The sequence below is a fragment of the Rhea americana genome, unplaced genomic scaffold (genome assembly GCF_003343005.1).
Source record: "Rhea americana isolate MKP2758 unplaced genomic scaffold, rheAme1 scaffold_350, whole genome shotgun sequence".
Classification (NCBI taxonomy): Eukaryota; Metazoa; Chordata; class Aves; order Rheiformes; family Rheidae; genus Rhea; species Rhea americana.
The window spans coordinates 218,629-232,238 of NW_028186480.1; the positions used below are offsets into that span (position 1 = coordinate 218,629).

Here is a 13,610-nt window from a genome sequence, read left to right on the forward strand (position 1 = left end):
TTTTGAAACAGGTAAACACTAGCAATATTCTTTTTGGAAAAGAGAAATGTTTCTACTCTGTGTGGGTCCTTAGCTGCTACAGCTTTTAAAAATAATTTCTAAACATAGGATGCCCACAAAATTTTTTAAGATAGAGTCTCAGGGCTTTAAAAATCCTTGATTTTACACATGAGCAAGGGTACCACATTTTTATTGAACAGTACACATTTTACAGTGATGTTTAGGTCAGTTTAACATTGTTAATTACGATTTTATTCTAGCTTAAGGCAAAAAAAAAAAAGAATATTGCCAGTTACTAAAATGTAAAAGCTGTCATTCTCCATGGTCATTTGCTTGATAATAAAATCCACAGATGTGCTCACAGTATTAATATAAAAAAAATTCTTGTCTTTATAGCTCCTATTTTCAGTCAATGAAAAAAAATAGCGGTCTGTTATTTCAATAGACTGAAATATAAACTATTCATGTATATTCTTTCATCAGTGTATGCACATAATTCCCATTAATTTTATTGGCAGTAATATGAATATGGAAGGGAGAATAAACTCCATAAAGTGTAATTAGTTGCTCAGTTCTGTTAGTATCTTTCAACTCCAATATTTTACAGGGACTTCACCACACTCAAAATTTTTCCCTCTGTGTAGTGACAAACTAATTCACAGCTTGCCAGGCTAATACTGATTGTTAGCTAAAATGGAAATAGAGAAATTAGTCTTTTATAGGAATGCATTCTGAGCAAAATTCTGTTTGGATTATTTTTGTGTAAATCAAGAAGCCCAGTGGGCTGTGTGGTGGGGAGCAGAGCGTGCCCCTGGATGGAGCAAGACAGTAAGATTTCTCTTGATTCTTGGTCGAGCAGTACAGCCACGGGAAATGACGCCACTTGCCCCTGYCCTCTTTTAAATCCCTGAGAGTCTCATGACTGACTTCAGTGGAAACAAGATTGAGTCAAGATATAAGAAGTTATTTTTCTCCATAGACACTTATTTAAAATTACCCTAGTTTTCTCTAAGGAAGTTCTGCTATAGCAAGGGATCATTGTAATATTCACATCAAAAAGAATAAGGGATGCCTGTTAATAACCACATAGCCTAAGCAAATAAAATTTGATAAAATACAGAAGTGCAGTTTCTCAAAATTAAGGATCCACTTCCTCCACTAAAGTAAAAAACGCACTGAGAAAACAAGCACAAGCCCTTCCTCTCCCTTTCTGATCTCTTACTCCTTTCCTCAGAAATCAGGGGGATAGCTGGAACTTCCAGGCTGCCATGCAAAGCAACAAATATTGTTGGCATGTCAGAGAATGTACCCAAGCCTTTAAGCATCTTTGGTCTTGCCTAGAGCCCCGGTTTGACTGCCCTTGCTAACCACAGGGATGGCAGGATCACACAGCTAGATCAGTCACAGGCAGTGGGACTGCCTGTCTAAGAGTTAGGCTAGGGAGATGCCCTACAAACAGAGACTAAAAGAAGAACCTGATGAGTTTGTCAACATGGAGAGGAYTCAGCAAAAGCTACTGAAGTAGTTACGGTCAAACTAAATCATACTGACAAATCTACTTAATACATATTGAAATAAAATCACTATAAACAATTTTCAGTAATGAAAAGTTTTATAGGAAGAAGAAACCTGGAGGGGGAGAGAGAACAGATTCATTAGTTTTAAAAATGGTATAAATAGAGACTTCTATAAATAGAGTCTTCTAACAGTACTGACAGCAAGATGTTCTTTAAAAATGCTGCATAATTCAGCAATGTGGAATTTGCCCCATTCAGCTTTAGGCACTTACCAGAGGCATCTAATCCAGGAGCAGGATTGCCTTAGGCTCTCTCTGTTGGGGAGAGACACCTTCAGATAACAAAAGTGTGGTWTAGATGGGGATCATTGCCACAGTCTGCTCTCACATTGCCAAAAGTACAGCTGATAGCAGAGAAACCAGTAAAGGAAGTAGAATGGTCACAGTGTCCTCATGGGGGAGTAGAAATAAGGTGGCTTCTTGGACCATTGCTGTCATCTGACCAGCTGGGAGCTACTGGGATTTCACATCAAGCAGAGCAAGAGGTGCAGTAAAGGTATAGCTAAAACCTTCTTCCATTTTTCCCCCACTGCTGCCTCCTTCACTCATTTCTCAAAGCCAGAAATGTCCACATCACCATGCTCAGGCCTAGGTCCACACTGGGTAAGGCCAAATGTGGTTCTGCTTGGGTCAAAGAAACAGGGCTGAAATAAATGAGATGGCAGAGAATTGAGAGTTAGATAGCTGAGTATTTTCTGCCTACCAAAGCCTTCGTAACCTTTGCCTCTCCATTAATGCAATAAAATGTGCAATAAAGGCCAAGACAACGAAAACTGTTCATGGTTATAATCGCAGTGAAATCACATGCTGAAGAAAACAAAGTAACTCTACAAGGGGAGTGTGGGGGCAGGGGGGAAGGAGAGGAGGAGTTGAAGGAAACAAAATTCTCATCTGAGAAAGATGCATGCTAATATAGCTGAGGAAAACCAGTTCGGATGGGAGGCATCAAGTGGGACAGAGAAACCCGCAAAGAATAATGCTGGAAGAGCCCTGGAAGTGACCAGAGGCAGCAGGCTAAGCGCTACAAATCTGAAATACAATTAGCCAGCGACATAGGCCAGCAAAGGCTTCGAGCTGCAGGCACAGCCCTTCTGGCCCACCAAAGGGCTACTGCTCCTTGCTCTRCTGCTCTCTGCTCTAGCTACATGCACCGCATTCAGCTGCAGACACTAAATTAGCAACAAGCTATTGGCAGGCTGAAGAGAGCTGTGACAAAAGCAAGAATGATTAACATGAGACTTCCAAGGAAAGAGTCAACTAGCTGAATTAAATTGGTCTGTCATAGAATGATTTAAGTGGGAGGTATAACAACAGCTCATATATCTGAAGGGATAAAAGAAAGAATAAAAATTTAATACAAACAAATAAATCATGAGTTTAGACTGCAGGTGAGAGGAAAAAGCTCAGAATAAATATTAGAACCACTTCCTATTGATTTATCTGTTGAGTCTTACCTACCAGTTCACATATACTCCCACCACTGTGCTATCCTATGAGCAGTATCCTTCAGAACAGTCTCTCCAAGCAAATGGGAGCCATTACCACACTCTTAAACTTTACAAAATAACACAGGTTGCAAATACACTATAAAGTGAAAAATAGCAGTGCTGTTATAAAAAGAGGGCCCAGATCACCGTATTGGCTAGAATGATTGGTATACAGGTTCATCATACAAAGAATAAAATGACTTCCCACTCTTACATACTGGCAGTATCAAGACAAGCTGTAAACGCCAACCACGCTTCTGTTAGAACACGAGGGATCCGATCAATCACTTTCAGATGGGAAAAGTGATCTACAGACTCGTTCAACCACTTTTGGGTGGAAATAGTTCTTACTCTCATATGAGAGAAGTTAAGTGACTGTAAAATCTCCAATAATGACATGAAGTAAAATGTAGGATTTAAAGGTGAATTTCACCCCGGCACCAACTATGATAAGAGACTGAACTGCCACTAAATCTCAGTGACAAATGGGTGCTTTAACTGTTGTTTATGTCTGTGAAAACTTCTTCCCGACTCTCTGAAGTACGTCAGTGTGGACTTTATTGCCAGGCAAATGTACAAACGGATATGCACTTGAACAATGTGACACTAGCCAGGAAAAAAAATGACAAAAATATGCAGAAGAGTAGAATGAAACAATCCAAAGGCTCAAGAGATGAAGTTCTGAAAATGTGAAGGATAAACGCAGTAAGTTTAGACAAGACTTCACAATGTATCCACAAGTAAGAGGTATGAGGATAAAGGAAGTCAGATGGAAAGAAATTTAATTTCTAGGAATAATGAGTTCTGAGGCACTTCATAATTTAAATGTTTTCAGAGAAGGCTGGCTATGAAATGGTACTACAAAAATCTGGGTTGAAACGCACTYCACATTTAATTGAAATTGATCAACAATAACTTTTTAAAGAAAGAATATAGACAGAAGAGTGCGAAATGGCGGAGTTTGTGACAAAAGAGCCAATACGGAAACTGTATTGTGTTTGGGATCTGAAACAAAAACAAACGTGCAAGAGACTAGAGGAAGCACCTGCATGTATGTTTGACAGACCTATTCCAATTCACCAGGCAAAAGAAACCAACTGGTCAGACTTAATTTTATGAAAAATGAACAGTGCTCAGACAGCTAGAGGGGACAATAAATTTAATGTACAGAAAGGAAACTGTAGTTACAGATCCACTAGGAATACATCCATACTGGAGTTCTAATAAGGGATGAAAAATCCAACTGTAAGTTCCCATGTTGTGCTCTAGCTGCCGAAATTATGGGCATATATATTATTAATGGTTAAGACATACAGGCTGAGTAAATGTTAGACTCCAGGGAAATGATAAATACCATTCAGCCACACATAAAGTAGGCATTAGTAATGACTTTTGTGGAACACAAACCTGCTCCACTGTTCAGTGCTAACAGCACTGTTAGAAAAATAAACTGTATGCACCCTCAAGCATCAAGGGGCTTTCTGTAATGCTTTCCATAGGGACTTTTTTCTCCCAGGAGAGAATAAAGAGTTTTGATGAATCCAGAAAACCCCAAATATGAAATATTTGCATGCATATTGTACACAATACTGTAAGTATTTATCTGAGCTAGATAACATTTGGTACTTATTTTAATGAAATTAATTCCTGTTGAAGACTCTTCACTATAGTCCCACAGCTCCTGAAAAGAGATGTATCAAATAAGAAGGTCTCTGACCAGGACATACGACGTCAGCAGTAATACTCCATTATGGCTGTGGACTTTCTCCACGATGTCAGCAGTAGAATAGTCAGTAGATTTCCACATCTATCAATTCATCATCCCTTCCTTGAGCATCCACTTTATGACTGTACATGGAGAGTTACTGTCTTCTCTCCACCTGCCTCTACAAAACACTAGGGAACTACTCAGTACTATACAGCCTAAGCTTCCTTACATGAAGTAGCAGAATTTGTCCCCTATATTAGCAGGGATACACAATATCCAGTATTTTGGCAGGTGCACACAGCTCTACGTTTATAAAGCTGATGCCAATAATGGAGGAGGAGAAAAGGATATTATTTACTAACCTTCTGCCTGAATGACCATAATATTCTGCTTCAGATCAATGGAGGGATTTACAAGACACAACCTTGGCTCCTGCTTTTGAGTAATACAAACTCCATTCTGATTTACAACCATCCAGTTACGGTCATACAGCAAACCTTGGTTTCCTACTGGCCATTCTGCAACCTAGAAAAACATCAGAAGGAAATAGAGAATGTTAGTTACCTTAATAGGTTCATGCTAAAAAGAAAAGAGAAGGGAAAAAAACTGGTAATGTAATACTTTGAAATCAGGAAAACTTGTGCAAGCCACTGTCAGGTTTTATAATAGAAACCTTAATTGCAAATCAAAGATAAAGCTATGACTGCAAGAAGCTGATTAAACAAAATGGAGTTACCGTAATTTGTTATGTATTATCCTACACTTAAACATTACATTTAACGGAGTATACAAATAGAGTAAACAATCTAAGAAATACTCTGAAAATTGTTTTCAGTTTTATTCTCAGTCTTTTTTAGGGCCTCTCTCCATAACAATTTAGTTTTAATTTACAAAGCCTAGTACTGCAAGATACATGTATGAGTAAAGCCAAGCAAACARATAAAAACCAAAGAATTCTTCTTTATAAAACTGGAACCACTTTACCAATACATCAACTTGAGAAAACTTCCACCATTAAGCTTTCCAGCTTAACTAGGAGCATAATAGTTTTTAGATTCCCTTACAACAAAAATTTTTGTCTTCTTTGCTACTTGTTTTTCCGTTAGTTCTAAAATGCTCTTTACATCCAGTAGCCTATACAACCACACTGTCATTGTTTTTATGTACATTTTTCTGGTGAAAAGAACATCTTTTACTGATGCTACACAGATGGTAATCTTGAAATCCAAAAAAGAAAGCAATTCTAGTAACGCCTTTGGATGATATTAATAACTGCTTTCTTCTTTAGAATGAAAAAATATTAACACTATTCTTTTAACAGAAACATTTTAACATACTGCTTCAACACATGTAAACTTTCTAGTCACAGTTGAATATGGAGAAAAGTTAACTACAGCTGAACTTCAATGAATCCTTGCAGAAGTTTCTTAAGAAGCTTAATGCAGCTCATAAATTAACTAGCAAAAGACTTCTAGAAAAAATACTGAGAAAAAGAATGTCAAGCACCGCCTGACACTCTGAAGAAAGAGATGGCTTAAAGCACTGTAGTGATCCTAACTAGGAGACTCTTTTACATCAAGAAGTTAGTGACTGCAGTAGGYCCAGGCCTGTGTTGTGCTGCACATATTCCTCGGCCGCAGGATAAACTTTGCCATCTAATTGTAACAGACTGTAATCGCCCCGGCACTGGCGATTATGCCACTCATGTCCTYGTCTTTGTTTGAAAATGAAGCAACATATTCTCATGCAAACATGCTTTTTTGACAGTACAAATGATGAATAGACTTGTTTTCTTCTAAGAAATACCTGTAAGAGCTCTAATACCAAAAGGCTGGTGAGTCTCACCACAGATGATATCTGTGCAGYGTGCCATGCCCTGACTGAGAGGTCTGTCCGGTGCTGCATCACCTCTGGGTTTCCAGCATCAAAAGGATGCTTTTGGATGCCAAAGGATGCCAAAAAGATCCTGGCAGATAATGTTGCTTAGCTCTCAGTTATAACATTCAATTCTTTGGGTTCCATTTAGGACAGCAATCTTAGTCAGGAAAACATTTAAGTGTGTGCTTACCCTTCGTTGAAAGCAACTGGTTTATCAATAAAACAATCTCTCTTTAATTAGAGCTTCAGATAGTTGTTACATTGTGATAAGCATTACGGGGAAAACGCAGCTGACTAGGTAATACATATTTGGAAATAAACAACCCCTTCCATTCAAAATATCCGAATAGGTCCAAAATAAAGGCAAGTAACTCCATGCTCCACTCTGAGATGCAGCACAGAACTATAGGTCCTCAACCCAATTTTTTCCTTCCTCTGGGTATTTGCCTTTGTAACAAGAACAAAACATAAACATGTCCAGCAATGAGTCTTATTCCTTTCATGGCCTGGTACCCTGTCAAGTATCCTATTTCCTCTCCATATTTGAATCTACAATATCTCTTATATTGTTAGGACCTCAATAAATAAAATTTGAACAACAAAATGCCTGTGTACTCTGCCCTGGACAGAGAGTCACGATCATGCAACAGGCTGAGTTGTTTTGATACTAAAATGATACCTGGAGATGAGCATGGAACATAGGAATTTCTGTTCTCTTTAGTACTTAGGCTTGTGATCTAAGTCCTTATCCTTATTTCTAAAAGGCTGAAGAGATTGTTGAATGATTGCAAACTGCTAAATTAAACCACTTCAAATGAATTCTGCCTGCTCTGCTGGAAGTCACTGCCTTTCATCTGAGGCATGAGAAGAGYGCTTCAATTTAGTTGTCTTGGATTACATATGTGGTGTCTGCCCGGGGCTGGCAGATATGGCACAGGCTGACCCACATCTTGGTGGACCAGCAGCAGYAGGAAAGGCAGGGCACACCACGGCATCTCAAATGGCAGTAGACATCTGTGTTCAGGCAACTGATTAACTGAAGTAACCCAACTAGTGAAGCCTACTACAAATTAAAACAGGTTAGCTTACATCACTGTTAGTAACACCAACAACACAGCTTCTAACTTGATTCTCTGCAGATGTCTGAYCATCTCTTACTACTGAGACAAATTAAAAGTGGGAGAACAGAAAGAAAGCAGACATACCACAATTTTATCAACAGATGCTACCACACACCTTCAATTCCTAGCATGGCAGGCAAGCTAATTGTACATGTAATTCTCTGCCTGTTGTGAGCAAGGACCACTGCACATCACAACTTGTTCATGGTATTGTCCTTTCTTCTTTAATTCAATTCTTTTTCTTGTAATGTAAAAAAAAAAAAAAATCCATTGCAAAAATACCTTTTTTGTTATTTCAGAATTATACTTAAAACATTTTTGTTGCATTTTTCCATAGTTCACAGTAATATCACCATGAAGGCTAATACAGTTTTGGAAAAAAATCATTGCATAGGTTTTAAATTACTCAAGTTTAAAAATGTTAGCGGTCTTATATATCATTTATCCACTGATTACTAAAAATTTGCATTGTATTTCCAAGTGAAAGGTAATTTGTCTTATATGTCAAGATGGAATTTTTATACTTTGAAGTCTACTGCAAGAATAATAAAGTTATGAATGTTTAAAGTCCTAACCTTTTTTACTGGGCTCACTGCATTATGTAATTATGCAATTATGCAAAATTCATGGACATGAGAGATGGTCATGTTTAAAAATGCATGTTTAAAACAAGTATTTATGTTGCAAAAGAAGAAAAAAGTGGTCGAGGATAAAGGTTACTCCTCTTTGCTGCTCTCTCCCTTAAGTAAATGTAGGGAAATCAAAGAAGAGCATCCAAGAAACTTCAGTTAGAATATTGAGCCCTTTTCTTCCTTTAACAAATTTATGGAGCACGGCTGAACAGGAGATGGTCGCAYTGCCAGGAACACTTTATAAAGCATGCATGCTGTAGAAGCTAACCAACCTGCAGCAAGCTGAAGATCTTCATGCAAAGCTTCATCCACCCAGCTGCCAAAGCACTCTGCACTCTCTTTTTCTCTGGAGGTCAAGCACCTCCCATACTAAAGCACTTAGAAGAGTAGAGAAATCAGAGGCGTTTAGACGAGGAGGAGATTATGTGACTCTAAAGAGGAGATCAAACAGCTGTGAGTTTGTGTTCACATCCTCATCAAGTTTATCCTTCTGCTGGTAATCAAGTTATCTATCCTGCGACCCACAAGTCAGCRGGCAGACTTTGCTGGCAGAACGGCTGGGTCCTACACACAGTTAGATGGATTTTTCCACTGCATACACTCTTTCAGACAAACACAAGTGATCACATAGTTCCCAATGAAGGCTACATACTATACATTCTAAAAGTCCCATCTACCATATCAGCTGCAGGTCTGCTCTTGAACTTATCAACTTTTGAGATTCTGATCTCAATTATCTGTGCATAAGCAAAATGGAATTAACATAGCCTATATCTAAAACACTTTTCATCTTTTTGTATCAACTAGCATAGAAAAAAATGAAGATCGAAGTTTTAAYTGATAAAATACTTTTCTAAGTTTCCCACAACTATGAAGTGTTTTAAAAGTATTTTAGATTTAAAATGTGAAACTGAATTTCAGTCTTTACCTTCTAACTGAAGACCAAGAAAACTAAAAGCTATGTGGCGAGTTATGAGTTTATGAAAGGGAATAATACCATCATGTTAACTTAAAGTCTATATGAAACAGACCATTACAAAACTAGAAAAGCAGTGATTTCCTAGAGGAGTAAGTCTTTTGATGACAAAGTCTAGGGAGGATGGGATGATCAGGATTTTAAAAGGCAAAACGATTTTCAGGATTTGAGACCATTTAATTGTGGAAAGGTTTCTCTAGTATGCTTTGCTTCAAACTTCAGGGAGGGTGGCATTGGATATTTTACCCTTTCAAGATGATRCAGTAATGACATACACTGTGTTGTGGATGGTGATTCACTCTGGCATTAGTGATGATGTAGGTTCTGGCAGTCATGGCTTTCAACTCTACTTTTAATCATCAGGAAGAGATCAAGCAACTGCAYGATTTAGAATGAGATTAGCTGACTTCTAAGAGACTAGGGATTGCCAAAAATATCTTTTCTGATTTCTTCYGATTTGAAAAATAAAGAGATACAGTACTTACAAACTTCATCCTGTGCTAGAAACAAATGTGGAAAACTAATTTTAATGCTCGTTACAAATGATGAGCTAGGAGTTGTCATTTTTACATCTACAGTCAGACAATGAGATTGACTGATCTTCCAAAGGCTGGTTATAAATATATGGCAGTTCTAGAACTGCCACTCAAGACTTTTGGGAACAGAAAACTGAAGAATGCCTGGTCAATCTTTGGGGATTTACTTCAATATTGAAAATCATGCAACATTCCAATATTGCTTTATCAATCCTCTTCCTACTTTCATTYGCAACAGCATCACTACCATGTCTTTTGGTGTCTCATCTCTTCTGCCGATCCCGATTTCTCGTCCTGGTCTCTCCCCTCTATCGGCTCCTCAGAACCCCTCCTGCAGAGGTATGCTAAACAACTGGACAGATAAACATTGAAATCCCAGTCTTTTCTTTTGTATCTTCCTCTTTCTCCTACCACTGTCAATAATGTCACATTTTTTGAGCCACTGAAGCACAAGAGTCTGAAGATCATCTTGACCTCCTGCTTAGCTCCTGACTTCATCTCGTAGCCCATTTTCCTACACTGCACTCCTTACGCATGAAAGCCCTCCTTCATCATGTTTATTRCACCAGCTCCTACTGTTCCTTCATATGCAGTCATGTATCTTCTATGAATTAAGTGTAAATGCAAGAAAAACGCTGTTTCAGAAGAGGAGGAAAACCAAATGCTATTTATAATGAATTTGCAGTCCTGTCCATGCCACATACAAAATCTAATATGTATTTAATTGCATATTGCTCTTTGGCAGCAGACACTCTGACAGTGCTTAGCTTATTGAGTTCTGCCGCTGCCTCACTATCAAAAAATATMGAAGCAGATTACACTAGACTTCAAAAATGGTTCTAAACATGTAAAACTAAGTTTCACAATATGGTTGTGATTTTAGCATTCACATTTTTAAAGTACTTATATCACCTAATGTTAGCTGTCTAATTCAACTTGCTTAAGACCCTTCTTAATGGGAAGAGACAGAAAAAGCCAGGAATAATTCATCTTGCCTATTGTAGATGCCTATTTTACAGTAAGATGAACTAGCAGGTATCCCAGGTATCCATCACTCTCTGCTTACTGACTAATATCTCACTTTAGAGGGATACATCTAGGTAAGTTGAACCTTGCTTTCAAGATCATTAACGTATGCTTGGCACAAGAAGTATGCATGAGAAATGGAGATTTTCCCTCCCTGTATAYAATCACAGTTCTGTCTATCAGGGAGTACCAGGCCTGTGTGAATTTATCACCTAGAGTAGTTTCCTCTCCCAGAGCCTGAAGAGAAGAAATCTGGCTCAGCTTGTGGGGAAACATAAGCTGTGTCTTTCATGCTGAGGTACTTCTTACCTACTCCTGGGCACCATCACTTCAAAGACTTCCTAGCACTGACTGTTGTGGTACATATCTCGTAACACCAGTCTGCATGTTAAAAATAGAACTTAACCCCAAAGGGGTCTGAATACTGCTACAGCAGATTTCAGCAGCTTCTGTAGTGGWCTTCCATAATACAGCTGAAAATCTGCAACACTTAAATGAAGGTTAAAGCATTCTCACATGAAATGTGGGATTACTTTGCATTTCTAAACAATTTAATAAGAGGTGGAAGTTGTTTGTTCAGATCTCATTTGATGCTGAAGATTGTGCTTCTGAATGAARGAACTCATAAGCAAAATCAAATTTAAATATACAGACAGTTTGTTGGACATTCAGTATTCTTTGCTTTAATTTCTCCAGTCTCTTTATTTTCATTAAGAAAAAAGAAAYCATGACCAAATCAATTGAGAAGCCATATTTTAAATGCAGGTGATTTGTCATGGGATTTGACTCCAATTTTCATATAGAGTCAAGACATTGACCTACACCAGCAAGTTTTCATAGGAAAAGTTATACCATTATTAACATTCATTAAATCACATCCCAGCAGGGTACTAAGTAGAGTCACAGTCCAGCTCAATGCGTGGACCATACACCTATTTCATCATGCAGTATTTGAAAAAAAAAACTCATAGCTAAGGTGATGATATTATTAACTTGGCAGAAAAGCAATTTAAAATCTTCAAAGAGTGAACTTTCAAATAGTGCAGCTACACTTAAATATCATATTTCTGTTGCAAATGCATTTTTAATGATAACATTTCTTTGTAATGTAAATCAGCCTCCTCTCAATTATAACACGTTAATCAAGTTATTTCTCAATTGCTGCCTACCCATCAATGCCTACAAGTCCACCACATGTCATTTTGTAAAAGCATACTAATTACTTGATTATATTTTAGTCAAATTTTGCAAATTCAACTTTTTTTTTTTACAAGACTGCATATTACGTGCAGATTTTTCTGTTTGGGGGAGAAGAGAGACAATGTAGCACATGTACTTCCTGTAACTTTGAAAATGCTAGTTGAAAATCCTTCAAAGTCCCTTAGTATGCAGAAACTTATGTTAGAAATTTGAGGAAAGGAGCATGTCTCATCAGGAAAAATGGGTACCCCCATACTGTTTCCTTATAGCTCCTGCACGTGCTATTCCTGGTTGCCAGGTCTGACAGGGGYAAGTTAAAATCAGAGTTTGCGATGAATATTTAAGAACAGTTTAAAGAGTATACCTCAAATGCAGAGCATGATTTGATTGGATACAGGTAAATGTTGGTGACAGCAATGGGTTTGCCACCTCTTCTACATATYGGTACTGCAGTTTCAGAAACAGCTGCCCTTATGCTTTCCGACTCAGTCTCAGGTGGCTGCCAACTGACAGTCTTCGTTGTTGCAGATGAATTATCCCAGCGGTCTCTGTCTAAGATAGGCATTATTGSAGCCAGTTTATTTGCATTATTACAGGAAGGGTAGTCATCCTGAACTGGGGATCTAATAGACTCTGTTGACAGCTCTGTTGACAGCTTTGTTGAAGAGTGGAACGGAATCTCAGTGTCTGACTTGGAGAATCTGGTGGCTATGATGAACTTCAGAAAAGTCTGTGCATCTTCAAAAGTAGACATGTAGCCAAATGATATTCTCACAGAACCAGTGGGATGTCCATCAATCAGGTCTATATCATCTCCACATACATGGCCAGCCTAATTTGAAACGGAAAGAAAAACAAGAAGCTATTAGGAGAGACTTTGCTCTATTTCCCCCTTATTTTACATAGTTATCACCAGTCTGTTAGTTTTAACCTGAAGAACTGCTTTCAAAAATATACAGTAAGCTCCTGAATATAAAGAGACAATGGAGGATATACAGTAAACTTCTGAATGTAAAGACAATGGAGAGAAAATTCCCAGCTGCCTTAYTCAAGCTGGGAAGAAGATTGTTTTGAGATGCTTGCCCTACTCTACTCKGAGGCAAAAGAGACTGCTCAAAAACTTACGTGAAGATTCAGAAAAAGTCTCTATGCCTCCAAATGGCCTAGCAGCAGAGTCAGTCTCCAGGTACTGTTCTGCACAGTTCACTAAGATTTAAACTGGGATATTATGTTCAGACATGTGAGCAAACCACTAGACTGCTAATTTTGGGGAGGCAAGTCTCTTGATCTTCCCTGTTGGAACTGCTCCAGACTCTCTTCAGTGGTGCCAAGTGACAGGACAAGAGGCAATGCACACAATCAGAAACACAGGAAATTCCACCTGAATATGAGGAAAAACTTCTTTATTGTGAGAGTGACAGAGCACTGGACCAGTTGCCCAGGGAGGYTGTGGAGTCTYCTTCTCTGGAC

General features: G+C 38.3%; 1 protein-coding gene across 1 annotated transcript in view; it reads right to left on the minus strand.

Annotated features, from left to right (window-relative positions):
- The window catches only part of MOCOS (molybdenum cofactor sulfurase), a 198,186-nt gene that overhangs the window by 20,479 nt on the left and 164,097 nt on the right, over positions 1–13,610 (minus strand). The window contains exons 8-9 of the mRNA XM_085311900.1: positions 12,505–12,972; positions 5,134–5,296 (exon numbers count right to left, since the gene is read on the minus strand). Of these exons, the coding sequence (XP_085168026.1) occupies positions 5,134–5,296; positions 12,505–12,972 (631 nt within the window). The remainder of the gene's footprint in view (positions 1–5,133; positions 5,297–12,504; positions 12,973–13,610) is intronic.